This window comes from Phocoena sinus, chromosome 1 (genome assembly GCF_008692025.1).
Source record: "Phocoena sinus isolate mPhoSin1 chromosome 1, mPhoSin1.pri, whole genome shotgun sequence".
Taxonomy (NCBI): domain Eukaryota; kingdom Metazoa; phylum Chordata; class Mammalia; order Artiodactyla; family Phocoenidae; genus Phocoena; species Phocoena sinus.
Window position 1 is genome coordinate 126759739 of NC_045763.1, and position 21208 is coordinate 126780946.

At 40.0% G+C, this 21208-nt stretch overlaps 1 protein-coding gene across 1 annotated transcript in view; it reads right to left on the reverse strand.

Annotated features, from left to right (window-relative positions):
• Positions 1-98: 98 nt before the first annotated feature.
• The window catches only part of SELL (selectin L), a 23334-nt gene continuing 2224 nt past the window's right edge, over positions 99-21208 (reverse strand). Inside the window, exons 3-9 of the mRNA XM_032649622.1 lie at positions 20698-21084; positions 19636-19743; positions 13199-13384; positions 11487-11672; positions 9456-9584; positions 5528-5546; positions 99-1094 (exon numbers count right to left, since the gene is read on the reverse strand). Coding sequence (XP_032505513.1) covers positions 1076-1094; positions 5528-5546; positions 9456-9584; positions 11487-11672; positions 13199-13384; positions 19636-19743; positions 20698-21084 — 1034 coding nt within the window. The 3' untranslated portion in view covers positions 99-1075. The remainder of the gene's footprint in view (positions 1095-5527; positions 5547-9455; positions 9585-11486; positions 11673-13198; positions 13385-19635; positions 19744-20697; positions 21085-21208) is intronic.

The window sequence follows — 21208 nt, forward strand, 5'->3', positions numbered from 1 at the left end:
GAGCCTATGCTCCGCAACGAGAGAGGCCGCAACGGTAAGAGGCCCGCGGACCTCAAAATAAATAAATAAAAACTAACAAACTAGGTAACATTTTTTTAAAAAACTGTATTTAAGTGCAAAATTGCATGTTACTGACTAAGCTCGCAGTAGGACGCCAGGAAGGGGAGTTTGTCACAGGTTGGACTAGTTAAGGACTTGTTATGAAAACAGTGGTAAGGGTGGGGGATGCCCGAGATGAATCATAAAGAGTAGATAGAATCTAGGTGGATACGTAAGAGGATTTGGGGGTGAGGAAGGACCCGCAATAACAAAAACGCGACATTAAAACCCAAATCCAAAAAGAAAAACCCAACAGTGCAGGCTATCTTTCTCATCTCTCGTTTTGCTTGGTGGTCATGAGCTGCTCCGTGTGGAAGTCAGGCAACTGAGAAGGGGAGATGGCTGAAGAAGGTGGGAGCCTGGGGCAGTTAAATAGGATGGCCTACCATTTATAGAAGCTGGGGCTGCAGTGCAAACAGGACTTTTCCTAGTTGGAGCAGATCCCCATTACTCTGCTGGAGCTGGAAAGCAAGGGTAACATCAATTTTATAAACTTTCTATAGGAATATGTCTCCACAGTACACTGGAGGGCTGGGGAGGTAAAATGTGATCTGTAACAAAACTGAGCCTGTAGTTGCATATGTATCAAATTTTCGCTATATTTCAAAGTATATGTCATCAGGTACAGCTCAGAATTGAAGCTGGAAGCCAGAGTTGAGAAAGAGAGTGAAATTGGCATATTTATGTTCCACAGTAATCCTTTTCCCATGGTCTTGTTTGTCCATGGAAAAAAGAATAAAATACTGAGCTATAAAACCCACAACTGCACACTGAAACTTGCGGGGGTAGGGGTGATGGGGCAAAATGGAAACAGAAGGAGCAGCTGGTCGTATTGAAAACTTTTCAGATGTACTGAAATAGACACACTTCATCTTCAGTGTAGAAGATGCCACCAGGCAAAACTTTGCATGGAGGGGGATTCGAAGGATCCAGTGACACTTCAGTTTCCCAAGAATTTTCTTTCACAGCAGGTTGTTTAATACGGCTCATCCATGCTGAATGATAAACAAGAGAAAATAAATTAAACTCAGGAGCCTAAAAATTGCAAAAATTTAAGTGTTGGTAGTAAAGGTAAATGGTCACTAAAGGTCAGAAGAGTAAAGGAACTCTTTCAGATGAGTTACAAGATGCAGGACATTCACTAAGGCACAGGAATGAGAAGAAAAGCCTAAAGCAACGCTTCTCACCCTTTCAGGTGCTTACCACCTAGACACGGTGTTGAAACACAGACCCTGATTCAGGTCTGGGTGGGCCTGAGATTCTGCATTTCTAACAAGCTCCCTGGTAGTGCTTAAGTGGCTAGTCCTCAGAACACACTGAGAGAAATTTTGGCGGTACAGGCTTTGTCTTCAGATCTAATAAATATGAAGGGCATTTTGATAGATTTTGAACAGTGGAAAGTCAGAAAAGTAAAATAAGACGTATTTAAATGGAAAGAGAAATTAGAGAACATCAAAACTCGTGAAAGGTACGGTACTAGGTTCTGCACGCCTGATTCTGGTGGGATATGATTTAAGGAGATGATGACAAATTTAGTTTTGTGAAAAGAAAAATGACACTTGTGTGTGTAAAACAATTCATTCTTGGAGAGAACAAGGGAGAACCAAGTAGGGTATGTCTGAATAACACCTTTCAAAGGGAGAACCAGATTCTGACACTCTGCTGTCATGGTGAACTGCCAGGGTAAACCACAGTTCAGCAGCTGCAAGCGTGCTTGCCAATTACCGAGATAAAAATGTTTCTGAAAACAAAATTTCATATAAACCTCCTCTCTGAGGTTGGCATTGTATCTTCCTGTGTATCTTGGGTGTAGCTTCTACCCAGGCAGAATTTAGACTCTAGAAACCAAATGAGGTGATAAACAGAACCAGTTTGCAGAAGAGTCAAAATAACCCAGCAAGAATTGAAACCACAAATGCACTAGGAGTCAGTTATTCGCCAACCAAATGCTAATAGGAATCAGCACAAAGGACTATGAGTGTTAGCTCAAGGGCTTAAAAAAAACTGATACATGGTGTTGAGTGTGAGAGTGTTCATTTTACCTTTGGCTCGTTTTAGAAACACACCCTACTTCTTCCACTCCACCCTTCCTCAGTGCCACCACACAATGGTTTCAGTGCAAAAAAATTACAATACTGGAGGAGGAGGGTATCTGTGACTTACACCTTCAACCTGGGTTCTAGAAGCATAAACGTTAAGAACATGATCTTTGGATCTAGATGGATGCAAATCTCAGCTTTGCCATTTATTCAGTGACCTCAGGTGGTTAATTAAGTTCATCGTTCCTTCACCTTCCAATGGAAATATTAATAGTACCTACGTCCACAGGCTTGTAGGCAATCTTTAATGATTTAAGACGTGCAAGACACTCAGAACAGTGCACGGCATGGAATTAATGTTTGATAAATGTTTGTTACTATTGTAACTAACTCTGTCACTAGCTCAGGCACTATAGGAAAGTTATTTAATTAGCTCAATTATCAAGAGAGTTTGAATGCCAAGGTCCGTTCCAGAACTAAAATTCTATGATTCTATGGTCACTTTGGCCAATAAATTTGAAGTATCCCAAGGCAGCTGGGCAAATAATTCTTCTTTGCCACGTCCTTCTAGAATGTCTGGTGAAGTGTGCAAAACCTGTGTTGATGGGGCAAGGCTTCCCTTCCAACTTCTGTTCACAGCTCCTCAATACACCATGGGCTTTAGGTAGTTCTACTAACTGGCCCCTGAATGTTTTCAGAGTCCCAGTACCATACCATTTACATCATTTCCCTCTTCCAGACTGCCTTCCCTGCTTCTGTCCATACACCTAAATCCTGCCCATCCTTAAAAAACCAACCCAGGTTCCATCTTCTTTGTAAGGTTTTCTGCGGTCACCAAACATCTTCTGAAGCAGTCTGGACTTCAGTACAGAACTCATTGACCATTATCATATTCTGCCTTTATTTTTCTGAAGTGTTTTTTCTATATTTCTGTCTTAACTTCCCAACTAGATAATAATCTCCCTGAGGTCTGGCACAAGGATTTACTTCTCTTGGTGTCTCAGTCAAGCTTAACATTTTCCCAACAAAAAGGTGTTAATAAACAGCTATTGATTGGTTCATTGTAAAAATCAGTGAACCATTAAACTTAATATGGCAATTAGCTTAATATGGTACTTAATCCTAATGCTCTTCCTGCCAGCATCTCTTCCTGTTGCCCAAGGACATCTGAAAAATTGATCTGCTTCCATCTAGTGGCAATTAAAACACAGGTGGTTCCTGTGGCCAGAACACAGCTCTGGGTAGATTGTGCCAGAAAAGACTTTCACTCAGTGGGTGTGAGCATGAAAGAAATCTTTATATCTTGTGGATTTCCTGCCCACAGAGATAGGGAGTTCAGCCTAGAGAAGAGTCAGGGACCCCATCTACACTATCTAATGGAAGATAGGGCAATAAAAGAACATAGAATAAAAGAAACTTCACTGACCCTATGTCCTCATCCAGTTACCCCTCCTGACTCTTTCATCTCCTTCCAGCCAAGTTTTATGAAAAAGATAATGTATACGTTCTGCCTCTGTGTTCTCCTCCCCACTGCTTCCTCAACCCCTGGCTACAGGACTTCTGTCATGACCTCAGCATTGAAAACAATTTCCCTACTGATACCCTTATTATATCCAGTGGATCGTGGCAGTATTTGAAATAGTTTCCATTTCCCTTTTTCCTTAGGATCATGACCCCGTACTCTCCTCATTTTCCTTCTACATCTCTGGGAACATCTTCCCATTCACCTTTACCTTAGCTGACTTCTTTGATATTGACCTTCCTTTGGCTCCTACCCTCTCTCCCACATCCTCTTCCATTCTCACCCTGCACATACTCCCTGGGTGATTGTACCTGCTCCTGAGATACAATTACCTCCTATAATGTGAGAACCTCCAAATCCATTTCTTCTGCCCCAAGGTAGCCCTTTTGCTACAGACAGAATCAACAGATTATGGTTGAGCCACAGACACCTAAATTTTAACAGGTACAAAACTGAACCCATGACTGCCACCTCCAAAACTTCTCATTCTTTCGTGTTCCCTTCTCAGTAAATAATACAGTAGAGATGGTAACCATCTACCAGTTCCTACATCAGAACCATGGCAACTTACTTGATTCTTCTCCCTCTCTCTTAGCCAATTAATAATCATATTCAGTTGATTCTACCACCAGTTATCTCATGAACTCATCCTCATTGCTATTGCCCTAGACAGACATCATCGGCTTTAAGCTAGTAACTTCAAATACCTCCAAAACAGTTCTTTGCCCCCAGAGTCATTCATCTCCCATGTTTGCATACTTTTATGCAGAGTGATCCTCCCAAGATGCAAATTTCAGCATGACATTCACCTGCTTCAACCCCTGTTACTAATACCCCAAAGACCTCAAGATTAAGTCTATACTCCTTCATATGGCTTATAAGTTACTTTATAATTGTCCTCTGTTGCCTTCTGTCTCTCCAGTTTTTCTTTTGTACTTTAAACTACAGCTCACTAAACTACTAAGGACTTGTCAGTAACAATCTGTGGTTGGTAGGATGGTTGTCTGAACAAGAAACCAACCTCCTCAGGCACCATCTTGCTTCATTTCCTCCAGCATTTGGAAAGGTACCCAGTTGTCTAGCTGGGTAGTCTGTCACCAAAGTCTCATCTCCATCGTTCGCTTGACTTATACTTTCCTTCTTAATATTTCAAAGCAAGTCACTAAACCCTGAAACTGAGAAGTGTTTTGCTATCTTCATTTCTGCCCGGTAGGCCTTGTATTTTCACATGTATGTGTTTCTGCAACTGAAGAAATCTGAGGTTCAAGACCAAGCGAAAAAACTTCCCCCTCTTTGGGGGAAGCTGCAAGTAGAATTCAGGCTCCTCACCTTTCCCGCATTTCTGAAGGTCAATGCCTATCAGAGGTCATTTGCCATCTTGTGCTAGGTGCTGAGGTCCTGGTGTCTGGAATTATACCTTTTTCGTAGAGCCTGGGATTCATTAGTTTTTCAATAAATCCTTGTTGACTTGAATGTTTCCTGAATACTGTATTTAGCCTTGCCCCCCATGTTCAGCCAGAATAAGAAGAAATAAACCATAATGCTTCCAATCCTCAAAGAAAATTCAGAAGCAATCAGAAAGAACTGTCTTTACATAAACTACCCCTTCTTAATAGGGCATTACTTGTTCATTCATTCATTCAGCTCCTCTAGCACTAAAAAAACCTGACAGCTTTTAAGGAAGGTTAGTAGACTTATTACTTTATCTGGAAATTTCATTTGGATGAGACCCCATGTAAATAACTAATAAGGAGCTAATGTGTCTAGCTATAACAGGAAGTATTAAGATACTTAATACTTACCCCCTGTAAGCAGAGGGTAGAGAAGACATCAACAGATATCGAAACTTCTTGCTGATAAAACTTACCTTCTCCGAGACTTTTTGCCTAAAAATAGGAGAGAAAAATGGCATCAGAAAAAGGAGACAATTTCAATTTTTTTATACTTAGAGAGAAGGGAGATTCCCTCTCTCAAAACTGTTTCTTGAAGTGTACTTTGTATTTGTTAGGTGGACCGCATGGTGTCTAAGGGGATTTGAGGTACTATCTTAATGTTCTAATTCGAACAGTGGTAGAACAGACTCATTCATGTAGATGCTTCTCAGAGCACCGTTTCATCCACTGTGCTGCTCATAAAGACAGAAGTCCAGCCCGAGCTATCCGATGATAAGGCCCCATGTACCCATTCTTGTATTTACACATCCCGATCTGCCATCTCATCCTACCTGCAGATTCTTCCCTAAGAGATTCAGCTGCTAATACTGTAAGAATATGTGTCATTACACTTCACGCCATCTTCTCTGTGAAAATCCACAAGAGAAATTACACTCAGGTCTCAGTGGTAGGAGCTACATGCCTCATCTGGGTAACCACTGTATTCTTATTTTACAAACACAGTGAGTATCATCACTGGTTATGTTTCCTTCTTTGACTGGCTACAAGGAAACTCAGCCAGATCTGAAACCCTCTTCTATCCTAACTTTACCCCTGGCTCTGACTTATTTTTGGTATTCTAAATTTGGGCCTTATTTTTCTTACTTTCAAACTAATTTTAATTTGCTGTGTTGAATGCATTTGGTAAACTCTCTTACATTCTTTTTGAAAAAAGCAGACTATAAATAAGTAGATGAATGAACTTCAGGGCTAGGCTCCAGAGGAAATAAAAGCAAAAAATGCTTTTTGAGGAGAAAAAAAATCCCTGGGAGGCAATATATTTCTGTGTCTATAAACTAGAGCTCTAGATCATCCAGTCTGGGTCCAGGTCCTTTTTTGCCAACTGTAGTGTGTCTTTGAATAGCTACTTATTCTCTCTAAGCTACCATTTCTTCATCTGTGAAAGGGTCATGATAATTATATTTTCCTCACTGAGTTGATAAAATGTATTCAAAGTATTTAGGCCAGGGCCTAGAGCATAGACAGTGCTCAATTCTTGTTTTAAACCTTTAAAATGTTAGAAATTACTACTTTAATTTTTTCTTCCAAAATTTAGCCAGCTGGTGACATGAGCCAAAAGCACTTGAGCAGGGAGAATTAAATCTGAATGAATTTCAGGTTCCATTCATTTTCATATGAATATATTTTTGTTTTAGGAACAATGAAACACATACATGAGCAAGAATCTGTTCCTATTGAGAAAGTTTCTTTTTCAAGAAAAAGGGAACTAAGGGGCCCGTGTTCAGTTTTGTGCCCTGTTCTCACCCTGTGTGTTGGTTCAGGTAAACAATTCTTCTGTGGGTCAAAAAATAGAGCCTTATTAATCTGAAGACCAGTGGTTTTAGGGAGCATATCTGGATGGGAGTCTGATCTCTGACTCCGGCCACTGCTGATATGGAATTTTAGAGATTTGGCCTAAAACATCATTGCTTCAGTTTCCTCATTTACTGAACAGGGCCAGTAATGATGCCCAATCAGAGAATGATGGTGCTAGGAGAAAAAAAATATTTCTAGACAAGCCCATGCACAGGGAAGCATGTGTCTGGAGCCCACCCTTATTCTTTTCTCCGAAAAAAGGAGCTGAAGTCTGGGTATTAAGACAACTGGGGCAGGGACCAAAGTACAGGTTCAGAAGATCCATCTGAGGACAGGACAAGGGTCAAGAGTCTGGTCATTTCATTGGCTTCTGTGCTCTAAATATTTGCTTGTCCCCTTTTTCCAGCTTTTGGAACACCAAAAGCCTATAAAATTATCGGATTGATGAATACTGTATACATGCAGATTTATTGTATTAGAAAAGCTCTAGGGGTTTAGCCTGGGAACCTATCCATCATTTCTAATAATTGTCTCTATAGGAAAAATATTCTTCGTGTTTCAAAGAACTAACTTACAACTAAAAGTTTTAGAAGGCAAAGTCACTTGAAAGTTGGAGCTATCAGAAGATGTTTCACAAATGAAGACTATTTAGTGTGAGATTAAAGATACCCTGACTTTCCTACAAAGTCAGTGATCTTTTGGGGCTTCTGTTCTCTTGTGCTCTTTGTTGGCATAATTGTAACTAGCCTAACTGCCCGTTTTCTGTTTCCTGTTTGCCCCACACTGATTCCCCAAGTAGGGGCATGCAGTTTTCAAGTTATCAGTTTGAGATCTTGTACAGAAATGACTCCAAGGTAAAAAAAATTGCAAAACAACCCCACTGCTTTTCTCACCACTGCTTATAGTACAGCCTTAGGCAGCATCCCACCTCCTGCACCCCACCACTAAATACACATGACTTCAATTCTATGCTTTTTATTCTACTAACATTTATTAAAAGATTTTGGAATTTGGGAATATCTCCTTACTAAGGTGACTCCCAGCCCCAAAGTCCTTAATGGTTACTTAGATAATAGCCCTCTTATCCCAGAGGGTGGAGTGTAAATTACCCACTCTATTCTCCACCCCCTCACTTCTGCCAAGGTCACTCAAGGCAGGAGGAAAGAAAGAATGATTGGGGGCAGTCTTTAAGTCTCAATGGAAAGGACGATCAACGGTGGGAGAAAAATCTCATTCTTTTTTTGCCTTACTGCCATATTTAAGTAAATAGCATAGTACTCTAAGACAATGGGATCTAATCTTAGCAGAAGTTCCAAGAGCAGGAGCAGAGACATTTTAACTGCTCAGGGCTCTTACTTTACAGTTACTGAAGTTCTTGCACATCAATAACACCCCCGTCCATTGTGTTTCTGGAGTTATAAAGCTAATCTAGTACCCTTAGTCTTAAATTTGGACCGAAAGATCAGGTCATAGCAGAAGACCATTAGGGATTGGTAGATAATATTCCGGCAATTGCCAGTAAGAATGGGTGGTGGGGCAGCCTTTACATACCATTCATGGAATAGAATACATACTAATTAATTTGATGGAACTGAAATTACAATGGCCCCACAGAGGCAACACAGAGCAGTTGTTTTGAGGTCATTGATGGCCCCTGAACTTGAAGCAAGGTTATCTTTAAAGCTGCCTAATATCCATACATGTCATAATCTTGAATGTTTCTGTCTGATGACTTTGGCCAAATGTGGCAGCACATACCCAAGGCCTGCCTGACTGTGGGCCTGTAACTGGCAGGTTTGTCCCGCTTGAGGGTTTGGACACACTCAGGAAGGAGGTGAGGGCAGTGATGCTGTTGTTCTTCTCCAGTGGTGTTTCATCTACTATTCCAAGCAGCAGATACTAGTTTCTTGAGGCAGCCCTCCTTAATTCCCCTTCTTCTCTAGTCCAGAGTGGATGGAAAGCATGAGTATGGGGTACATTTGGTTAAAGCTGTAACCTTGGTGAATAGACACTGGGGAGAAAATGTGGGGATTTCCCTAAGGGACAATACAACTCCCACATGTCAGGAACCAGACAGGTATCATCTGACTCTTGACAAGGCTAGGTATTTGGGAGAAGTGCTTTGAAAACTTTATGGGACATTAGATTCACTTCCTAGTGGAATTGCACTGAAATCAAAACCATGTAGGCTCTTATAGGACAAGATCACATATCCCTTTTTTTTTTTTTTAGAATTAAATAATAGCAAAGAACAATTACAATTTCTTATTTGTCTGTTAACACCCTAGCAAGGGTGTTAGCAAGGTACCTTGAAGACAGTAGGCATTTTTAGAAGATTTGTCAGAATGAAAAGCAAAAATCAGCCAACTTGTTTTGATGAAAGTGTGTTCTGGGCTGCTTCACACATCTCCAGGGACTGATGTCTATAGAACCCAGAGCTTGGTATCCTGCTTTAGCTGAGGCTCTCATACTTAATTTCCTGTGGGTTTCTATGTTTTTTTCCACTTTAAAGTTGTATTATTTTTGTATGAAGGTAAACTCACATACCTTTTTTTAATCTCCTTGCCAGCCAAATGATAAATGCCAACCCAGAGAATGTGGTAACCATGACTGCCACCGGAATGAAGAGGGGGTTATAGTCACCCTCCTTGATTCTTGAGAAATTCCTGTCCACTTCTGCAAGAGAAATTAGTAAGGCATGTAGCATGAGGCCACAAGCATTATTTCCTTAGTGCCTTCTCATGACATTAAACTTTCTTCCTTGTTACATCTTCTAATAATTGTCCATTTGATGCTATTTGACAGATGAGGAAATCAGTATGGGAAAGCCCATGATGAGTCTATAGCAGAGAAAAGACTAGACCAACTTTTCTAGCTCAACGCCTATAGAATCTCAACCCACAGATTTGTGATTCATGGAATTCCTGGGAGATGTACCTAAATATTTTGGCAAAAAGTGGTCATCATTGTATTTAGCTCCATGGCCTTGTTCAATGGTTGGGACTCAAACACAGAGAAGAGCTAAAAAGTTAAGTACAACTTCAGGAAACATAAAAGCCAGTGACCTAAACCAGGCAACTTATCAATAAAAGGAATCTGTTCTCTGTCCTGGCTATTGTAAATAGAGCTGCAAAGGGGATATACGTATATGTATAGCTGATTCACTTTTTTATAAAGCAGAAACTAACACACCATTGTAAAGCAATTATACTCCAATAAAGATGTTAAAGAAAAAAAGGAATCTATTAATGCTTTGAAGCAGCTGTGCAAACATATGCACATGCTGTTACATGCCAAGGACCTGCACTAATGTGTCTTTCAAATGATGTAGTCCTGGGCTTCCCTGGTGGCACGTGGTTGAGAGTCCGCCTGCCGATGCAGGGGACGTGGGTTCGTACCCCGGTCCGGGAGGATCCCACGTGCTGCGGAGTGGCTGGGCCTGTGGGCCATGGCCGCTGAGCCTGCGTGTCCGGAGCCTGTGCTCCGCAATGGGAGAGCCACAGCAATGAGAGGCCCGCATACCACACACACACACACACAAAAAGATGTAGTCCTACCATTTCCCTCACAAATAAGTAAAAGGATACATCTATATATCCTCTTATAAGTATGAACTAAGTTCATGTGGGGACCTTTACTGAAAAAATACTGATATGAAAAAAACCTCTCTTCTGATACCACCAATTGAAGAAACTTACTTTTGCATATTGGCACAGCATCTGACTGTCCCTTATTCTTCATATTACTTTGATGAACCCTTTCAAGGTGCTTCCATCCCCACACCCAAATGTATAGTGGAAAGGAGGTGCAAGTTCCCAGAGGATCCAAACAGAGCACACCTATGAACTGCATGAGGATGAGGAAACAGACACTAGTCCAGCCTTAAAAGGAAATGCCCCATAAGCCTGATGTACAATCCTCCCCTAAAGACCCCATGCCATGTCCCCAGTTCCCTACCCCACTTCCTGGCCCCGAGCCACAGAGAGATCAGCTTCTACAAATCCTACCATTTAAAGACTTCTGTCATTGGTATAGATAGTCTCCGGAGCAAACATGGGTAGCTATTCTTTCACATGCTAATTTAACGTGGATTAATTGAGCATCTATTGCCAGGTGCTGTGTCAGGTGGAGGATATATAGAGATGAGGAAGACACATCCTCTTATGCACAGACAGATTTGGGAGGCATCAGATTAGTGATAATTGAAAAGTATCCATTACTTTGGGAATTAAGTGGTCATTGGCGACTTTTGTAGAGACATTTTAGTAGACTAACAGAGAAGTGAGATTGTAGTGGAATCGAAAAATGGATAAGAAATAAGTCAGTATAGACAGTGAGTTTAGATGTTAAGGGCTAAGATAGGAGGAGTTGAGAATTGGCTAAAAAAAAAAAGGGGAAATCACTGTCATTGAAGAAAGAAGCAAGAGCAGCTAATTTATGGTAAATTAATGTGTACAAATTTTTTTTAAGCGACATACATTTAGCAAAATAAACTTAAAAGTTTAATCTATCTTTCCCCACCATCTACTTGTCAATAAGCTACCTCTTTAAGTCTTTAATATATTGGGGCAAACTTACTTTGACATACTGGACTAGGGCTGGACCAATTTCCAGATGATCCACAAACAGTTTTCTTTTCCCCAATTAACTCAGCTCCTTCTGAGCAGCTGAAGGTACACGTGGAGGTAAAGCCAAAGTCGACCAGGAGGTGACTACAGTCCATGGTTCCAAAATCGGGTGCTGTTAGAGGCTCACACTGAATCACTTCAGTGAAAAAGAAAAAATCAGTATTTCTAAGCAGAGACCCTCCCATGACAAATAGTTTTTAGGCAAACTGCCTAACTCAACTGTGGAACCATTGACATGAATCTAACATTTCTAATTTCTAGAAATTACTTCTGATGATGCTTCCAGAGTTTATTTTCTTGAGAATAATGGAGAGTGGTGAGTCAGAGGTGAAGCCAGGAGAACACAGAAAGCCCTGGGTGGGCAGGGGAGCATTGGGGAAAGGAGGGGAGGGCTGGCTCTTTCAGATTACTGCCCCAGCCCTGGTAACTCTCCGTCTGCTGGAAGTGCCATGCTATGTGGCCTTGGCCTCAAGAGCTCTTATGGTGCATTATCAATGAATGTAGAGAATTTCCACCCTTTCACCTCTTCTAAAGTCTACCCAAGGAGTTGTGAAAAACATCCCCATTCTGTGAAGCAAGTCCCTCAACTTTTATAAAATTCAACAGGTTGGTCAATTAGTTCTATGATTTCAAAAAATGATTTGGATAGTTCTTTTGAGAATTCAGCCACTTAAACTAGTGAGTCAAAAGCATAAACGTAGAAAATGTAACCAAAACTTCGCAAGTTTAGACACCACCAGTTTTTCCCCTAAAGGGATAATCTTCTTGACAGTAAAAAAGAAAAAACCAAAAAACACCATATTTCAAATGAAAAAAAAAAATCAAGAGATTGTGTTTTTGTTTTTCACAGAATTTGCTATTCTCCTGAGAGTTCATGGAGGAGGAAATCTAAAAAATGATTTTAAGAATAAACCAAATAAAACAATCAAAAAAGACCTCTAGCCCCCCCACTCCCAAAAAGGAAATTGCTTGCTGTTAAGTAGGACACCATATAAAATAGGTGTTATTGAAAGGAGAGAACAACAAAAATTCAACTGCAGTTCAGCAAGACTGATTATTTATGCCATAGCAATGAGAAAATAAAAATAAAATAAAAATGCAGTATAGGGCTTCCCTGGTGGCGCAGTGGTTTAGAGTCTGCCTGCCAATGCAGGGGACACGGGTTCGAGCCCTGGTCTGGGAAGATCCCACATGCCACGGAGCGACTGGGCCCGTGAGCCACAATTACTGAGCCTGAGCGTCTGGAGCCTGTGCTCCACAACAAGAGAGGCCGCGATAATGAGAGGCCCGTGCACCCCGATGAAGAGTGACCCCTGCTTGCCACAACTAGAGAAAGCCCTCGCACAGAAACGAAGACCCAACACAGCCATAAATAAATTAATTTTAAAAATATACAGTATAACCACACTGTATTGCTGAAAATTATATATATGTTCTGTGACATAGTCTCAGAGGTATTTGGTTGTTATTTTTTGTTTGTGGTTTTTCTTTTTAATTAGTAACAATAACCTCTTTGAAAATCATCACAGTATAATCTAAGTTAGGTTAAATTATGCTTCAAAAGAGGATACAGACTTCTTAGCAAGACTCTACTACATTTGCTCAGTCTATAAACACAGGATTGCCATGACAACTCTCTAGTCTGAACAGTTAGTTACTCACCTCGACATGTTGGCTTTGGAGATGACCAGTTTCCAAATGGTCCACAAGTGGTTTCTTCAATCCCAACTATGTCTGCTCCCTCAAAGCAGTTGAAGGCACACTGTGATGTGAAGCTGAAGTTTCCCAAAGGGTGAATACAGGCCATGGTACCCAGCTCTGGGGCCTCCAAAGGCTCACACTGAGTCACTTCAATAAGAAAAAAAAAAAACACTGGGCAGTGTTCCAGGGACCTGATGACTGGGTTTGAATCTTAGCTCTGATACTTGATAAACAAGTGCCTTTAAGCACGGTGACTTAACCCCTCCAGCTTAGCTTCTTTACCTCTAAAAGAGGGATAATGATAATTGTATTGACTTCCTAAAGTTGGTGTGGGAATTAAATAATTTAATGCAAGTCAAGGACTTAGAGCCTGGCTCATAGGAAGCTTTAATTAAACATTAACTAATCTTATTATCTTTGGCATTACCTGGGGAGAGAGCTTTTAAATGTAGATAGGTTTAAGTGGGAATGACCAGCTCAGTTTGGAAATAACTGTCACATCAAAGCCCCTGAGTATATTAGACTGTTGAAAGTAGGAAGTTCGGAGAAAGACTGAGTGTCCATAACTGGTCTTCTTTAAAAGGGGAGAAGATAAAAGCTTTAGGAAGTGTTTTAGCCTGGATTCTGTCTTCCCCATCTCTAGCTCAGTTCCAGAACTTTAGTTCTTTTGATTTTTCCAGTCCTCTCCAGAAAGTATGTCTACTTCCTCGCCTGATTGGTGGCATAATAGATCAAATTAAGACTTGGAATTCAATCTTCACATTTTAGGCCCTGCCATATCATTTAGGCAAATATTGCAACTCTTGTGTCTTATTCCTTATCAAATTTAAACCATCATTTTAAACTTCTTCTTGAGAGTTCAATGAAGAATGAATTCAAGAAATTAGAAGAATTTTAATATTTTCCATATACAGTACAAGTCCAAATGAAAGTAACTTATGTTGTCCCATACAGTTCATGCCCACAAGCAAGTGCCTAGTCTCAATCTTACAGATGCAGTGATAAATAAGATGCTGACTGATCTCAAGTTGCTGTCAGTCTCCTGGGGAATACAGACAAGAAAATTGATGACTTCAACAAATGTGGGATAAATAAGAAAGAAATATATGGAGCTATTGGAACACAGAACAGGGATGCTTAGCCTGTCTTGGCATCCAAAGAAAGCTTCCTGAAAGAAATGGTTCCAGGTAAACAGGTGTGTTAGTCATGTGCAAAATAAGAAAGCCCTGAGCAATTCAATGATTGATATACAAAGCAATATGGTAAGTGTGGAGAACTACAAGCATTTTGATGTTACTAAAAGGAAAGAGGAGGCAAGGGATGATGTGAGATGAGATTAGGGAGAAAGATAGGAGCTAAGACAAAACGCCTTTATCTTTTTTCATTGGTTTAATGAGTATCTACTATATATCAAGCATTTCTCTATGCCTTGAGGACTTTAGATTTTATTCTGTAGGACGAATGGTAGGTAGAAATTAAAGGGTGGATGGTCACGTATGTGTGATGTTTACTTGGTATTTAAAATTGATCAGATTGCCTATAGTATGAATAATATATTTGAGAGGAGCTAATTTAAAGATGTGGAACTCAGCTCAGAAATAACTGCAATAATCTAAGAGGAAGATAATGAAGGCAATAATGTAGAGTTAATAAGTAGAAGACAAATTGGAGAAATAGTAAGTTAGAAAAATGAGTAGTAACCTTCCAAGACTGAAGCAGGAAGAAATAGAAAATATGAACAGACCAGTCACAAGCACTGAAATTGAAACTGTGATTAAAAACCTTCCAACAAACAAAAGCCCAGGACCAGATGGCTTCACAGGCGAATGCTATCAAACATTTAGAGAACAGCTAACACCTATCCTTCTCAAACTCTTCCAAAATATAGCAGAGGGAGGAACACTCCAAACTCATTCTATGAGGCCACAATCACCCTGATACCAAAACCAGACAAAGATGTCACAAAGAAAGAAAACTACAGGCCAATATCACTGATGAACATAGATGCAAAAATCCTAAACAAAATACTAGCAAACAGAATCCAATAGCACATTAAAAAGATCATACACCATGATCGAGTGGGGCTTATCCCAGGAATGCAAGGATTCTTCAATATACTCAAATCAATCAATGTGATACACCATATTAACAAATTGAAGAATAAAAAACATATGAGCATCTCAGATGCAGAAAAAGCTTTTGACAAAATTCAACACCCATTTATGATAAAATCCCTCCAGAAAGTAGGCATAGAGGGAACTTACCTCAACATAATAAAGGCCATGTATGACAAACCCACAGCCAACATCATCCTCAATGGTGATAAACTGAAGCCATTTCCACTAAGATCAGGAACAAGACAAGGTTGCCCACTCTCACCACTATTATTCAACATTGTTTTGGAAGTTTTAGCCACAGCAATCAGAGAAGAAAAAGAAATAAAAGGAATCCAAATCAGGACAGAAGAAGTAAAACTGTCACTGTTTGCAGATGACATGATACTATACATAGAGAATCCTAAAGATGCTACCAGAAAACTACTAGAGCTAATCAATGAATTTGGTAAAGTAGCAGGATACAAAATTAATGCACAGAAATCTCTTGCATTTCTATACACTAATGACGAAATTTCTGAAAGTGAAATTAAGGAAACACTCCCATTTATCGTTGCAACAAAACAATAAAATACCTAGGAATAAACCTACCTAAGGAGACAAAAGACCTGTATGCAGAAAACTATAAGACACTGATGAAAGAAATTAAAGATGATACAAACAGATGGAGAGATATACCACGTTCTTGGATTGGAAGAATCAATGTTGTGAAAATGACTATACTACCCAAAGCAATCTACAGATTGATTGCAATCTCTATCAAACTACCAATGATATTTTTCACAGAACTAGAACAAAAAATTTCACAATTTGTATGGAAACACAAAAGACCACAAATAGTCAAAGCAATCTTAAGAAAGAAAAACGGAGCTGGAGGAATCAGGCTCCCAGGCTTCAGACTATACTACAAAGCTACAGTAACCAAGACAGTATGGTACTGGCACAAAAACAGAAATATTGATCAATTGAACAGGATAGAAAGCCCAGAGATAAACCGACGCACATATGGTCACCTTATTTTTTTTTTTTTTTTTTTTTTTTGCGGTACGTGGGCCTCTCACTGTTGTGGCCTCTCCCGTTGCAGAGCACAGGCTCCGGACGCGCAGGCTCAGCGGCCATGGCTCACGGGCCCAGCCGCTCCGCAGCATGTGGGATCCTCCCGGACTGGGGCAAAAACCCATGTCCCCTGTGTTGGCAGGCGGACTCTCAACCACTGCGCCACCAGGGAAGCCCAAGTCACCTTATTTTTGATAAAGGAGGCAAGAATATACAATGGAGAAAAGACAGCCTCTTCAATAAGTGGTGCTGGGAAAACTGGACAGCTACATGTAAAAGAATGAAATTAGAACACTCCCTAACACCATACACAAAAGTAAACTCAAAATGGATTAAAGACCTAAATGTAAGACCAGATACTATCAAACTCTTAGAGGAAAACATATGCAGAACACTCTATGACATAAATCACAGCAAGATCCTTTTTGACCCACCTCCTAGAGAAATGGAAATAAAAACAAAAATCAACAAATGAGACCTAATGAAACTTCAAAGCTTTTGCACAGCAAAAGAAACCATAAACGAGACGAAAAGACAACCCTCAGAATGGGAGAAAATATTTTCAAATGAAGCAACTGACAAAGGATTAATCTCCAAAATTCACAAGCAGTTCATGCAGCTCAATATCAAAAAAACAAACAACCCAATCCGAAAATGGGCACAAGACCTAAACAGACATTTCTCTAAAGAAGATACACAGATTGCCAACAAGCACATGAAGGAATGCTCAACATCACTAATCATTAGAGAAATACAAATCAAAACTACAATGAGGTATCACCTCACACGAGTCAGAATGGCCATCATCAAAAAATCTACAAACAATAAATTCTGGAGAGGGTGTGGGGAAAAGGGAACCCTCTTACACTGTTGGTGGGAATGTAAATTGATACAGCCACTATGGAGAACAGTATGGAGGTTCCTTAAAAAACTAAAAATAGAACTACCATACGATCCAGCAATCCCACTACTGGGCATATACCCTGAGAAAACCATAATTCAAAAAGGGTCATGTACCACAATTTTCACTGCAGCTGTATTTACAATAGCCAGGACATGGAAGCAACCTAAGTGTCCTCCGACAGATGATTGGATAAAGAAGATGTGGCACATATATACAATGGAATATTACTCAGCCATAAAAAGAAACGAAATTGAGTTATTTGTAGTGGGGTGGATGGACCTAGAGTCTGTCATACAGAATGAAGTAAGTCAGAAAGAGAAAAACAAATACCGTATGCTAACACATATATATGGAATCTAAAAAAAAAAAAGGTCATGAAGAACCTAGGGGCAGTGCGGGAATAAAGATGCAGACCTACTAGAGAATGGAGTTGAGGACACGGGGAGGGGGAAGGGTAAGCTGGGACAAAGTGAGAGAGTGGCATGTACATATATACACTACCAAATGTAAAACCGATAGCTAGTGGGAAGCAGCCACATAGCACAGGGAGATCAGTTCGGTGCTTTGTGACCACCTAGAGAGGTGGGATAGGGAGGGTGGGAGGGAGGCTCAAGAGGGAGGCAATATGGGGATATATGTGTATGTATAGCTGATTCACTTTGTTATAAAGCAGAAACTAACACACCATTGTTAAGATTATACTCCAATAAAGGTGTTTTTTAAAAAAAAGAGTAGTGTGTTACTTTGCATAACTGTAGGGGGAGGTGAGAGAGTTTTTTACCAGAGTACCCATATAAATCGTGGAACCACACACTGAGATAAGGAGTACAAAAAGGAAAGCTGGCTGGGGACAATTGAATTTTCAGTCTTTCGGGCATCCCAAAGGTTATGCTTAGCATATTTGGAGTTCAGGCTGGATACATATTTGTCAGTCCAAAGTTCACATAGATTTGTGAGTCCACATAAGTTGCTAGGTTTGACCAAAGGGGGCACATAAAGTCAGAAGAGCAATGGACAAAAGATGGAAGATGAGACATAACAATAAGTGTATGAGCTTGGATAAGTGACCATGAAGAAACCCAAGGAGAAATGATCGTAGGTAGAAAGAAAATCAGGAAAGACTGATATGATGGAGACCAAGACAAAAACAGAGTAAAATGTTCAAAAAGGAGTGAAATGGGCATGCCAATGACATAAGAATTTTTTTAAATTTAGAAATCGAGTGAAAGTAAAGTATTGGTAGAAGTCATGGCTCAGGGATTGACTGAAATGAGTCAGATCTGTTCCAGTTGGTTGATCATTTACATGTTATTTTGGCTTTAATTCTTTATCTATTCATTGCAAACCCTGCTTTTTTTTTCTTATTATAATTTTCTATTTTATGCACCAGATACTTCAAACATAGTTTTGAAACTCAACCAATACCAATTGAAGGACGTGAAGTTTCTTTCAGTAGTGAGTTGACTAGGTCAAAGACTCCATGTCTTTGAATCTACGTATTCTTTCCTTTCTGTTCCTACCACTGTGACTCTGATTGACTTCAATAGGCCCCTGATGATGCTCTCCAGCTTCTCTCTTTCTGTTCAATCCATCTTATGTACCGCTTCCACGGTAATGGCCCTAAATGAAGGGGTTTAGTTGCTAAGTGGCCTCTCACTGTCAAATAAAGGGCAGATTCCTTCATTAGGCAGCTTTCAGTCTCCACAGGTTTACTCCAGCGTATCTGGCTTTCCATCACATTAAATTATAAGCATGTATAATTTACACTAGTTAACTGTAAATCCTTTAAGGTCAGGATCTGTAATAGATTTGTCCTCGTACCCCCTGAAATGCCAGCCCAAGTAAATGCGTTGGATTTATTATTATATTTTCCAACAGATACTGTATATCATGATGTGAACTTTTCTTGTTGGCCTTGCCCTGTCATGATCTTGAGGATGACGTGAAAAAGCAAGATTACCTTCTGCGTAACTCACCCTCCTGATGATAAATGCTATTGTTTCTTTCAGTTTCAGAGTTCTAATGAATCCAGTAAGCTTACTTGATTATGAATTCCTACCAAGCCTGATTCATTATTGGAATCCTTACAGCTTTAATCCCAAAGCAATATTCTTTGTAACACTCAAAAAGACTTTTTGAGAAGTGAAGTGAAACTTCATGCTGACTTATGAAATCTTTACGGAAAGGTAACAATATTGTGCAAGCATAGCCTACTGATCAAAACTTCTCATTTCTCAGAATGGCTAATATCATTTTCCTTCAACCAACTTTCATAAACTACAATACTTTACATACGAAGAAACAAAGGAACAAAAGTGGCTTACCGAACTGACACTGGGGCCCGTAGTGCCCCAAATCACAGTTGCAGGTGTAATTATTGATGATTTCCATACATTGTCCATGGCCGCTGCATGACAAGGGTTGACAAGAAGCTTTAAGGGGGTGAGAAATTATATTAAGATGAATACTCTTTTAGTACTCCTAGTCATTTCTTTAAACATAGATAACTTTGGGGCTGTGACTACTTTAATAAACAGGAAAACTTTATTTGTATATTAATAGCATTTTTTGCATAAAAATCATATGCTAAAATTTTTATTTATGTAGTATACTTGTGATACAGCCATAGACATTTTTTTAAGAATGAATTTACTAATGCTAATACTCTATAACATTTGAGGGAACTTACTGACATACATTGAAACTCTTGAAATTTCTTTGATTTTAAGGTAGTAAGTGTATTAAACTATGACCTGACCCCAATCGTTTCCGAAGTATGTTTGGCAATCCCTTTCTTTATAGAAAGTACTGAATAGATATTAGAAAATCTGAACTTGCTACATTACTAGAGAGTCCAATTTACAAGACACCAAATGAACTATGTTTCACTGTTAAAAATGACTTGGAAAAAATGCTGATTGCTTTGGAACTGTCATCATGGTCTCTACAGAAGTTTTCATATACCACAGATAATGAAACACTGCAAAGTTTCATTATATAGAATTATATAAGATTAGACCAAGAAGGAAACATGGCACCAAGCCGCCTACTTTACGAGGAGGAAATAGGTGACATGAGCCTCAGCTCTTGGCTGGTTCCATCTCTCTGCTTCCACTTCCTTGCCTTATTATCAGCAACACTGATTGTCTAGCTCTTCCTCCTTACTTTCCACATATATTTATCATCTTGATGTAAAAGTGATTCAGGGGTATAGATTTTGGGTATAGGGATGAGCCTCCCACACCAAAAATGCTCAGAAGTGACGTGACTCATGCTTATTTAGAGGACTGGACTTATTTCAGAATGTCCTGGCAACTTCTCTGCTCCCCCAGGTTTCCATGGGGTTAGTGCTGTCATTCTCAGAGAAGCAGTCTGCTCACTCCTACCTGTGTAGCAGAGGGCTGCCTTTGCTTTGTGGCAGGCGTCGTCATTCCATTTCCCTGCGTCTTTTGCCCTCTTGATGTAGATCTCCACACAGTCTTCTTTACTCTTCTTGTTGTTGGGCTCCCCATGGCCCCAGTTCTCCGCTTCTTCGGTGAGAGATTTGTTGGTCCCTACCCAGGTCCATGCCCCTCCTACCTTCCGGATTCCTATCCAGTAGTATTTAGGACTGAAGGGAAGCGTCTTGTTCAGGTACTCAATCTCCCCTTTGTTTTGTATGGCAACTAAATCCGTGTAATTTTTTCTGCAGAACATTCTAGCCTTTTCCCAGGTCATGGGTCTTTTAGAATAATGGTAAGTCCAGCAATCGGTTCCATGATGTGCGAAGAAATCTGAAAGACATCAGTGTGAACTATGTAGCCTCGTGGTTATAGCTGAAAAGAGCCCAGAACTAATCCAGGCTGAGCCTGCCAGAGACAAGGAAGCTGACACCTCAAGAGGGTAAGTTACCCTCTT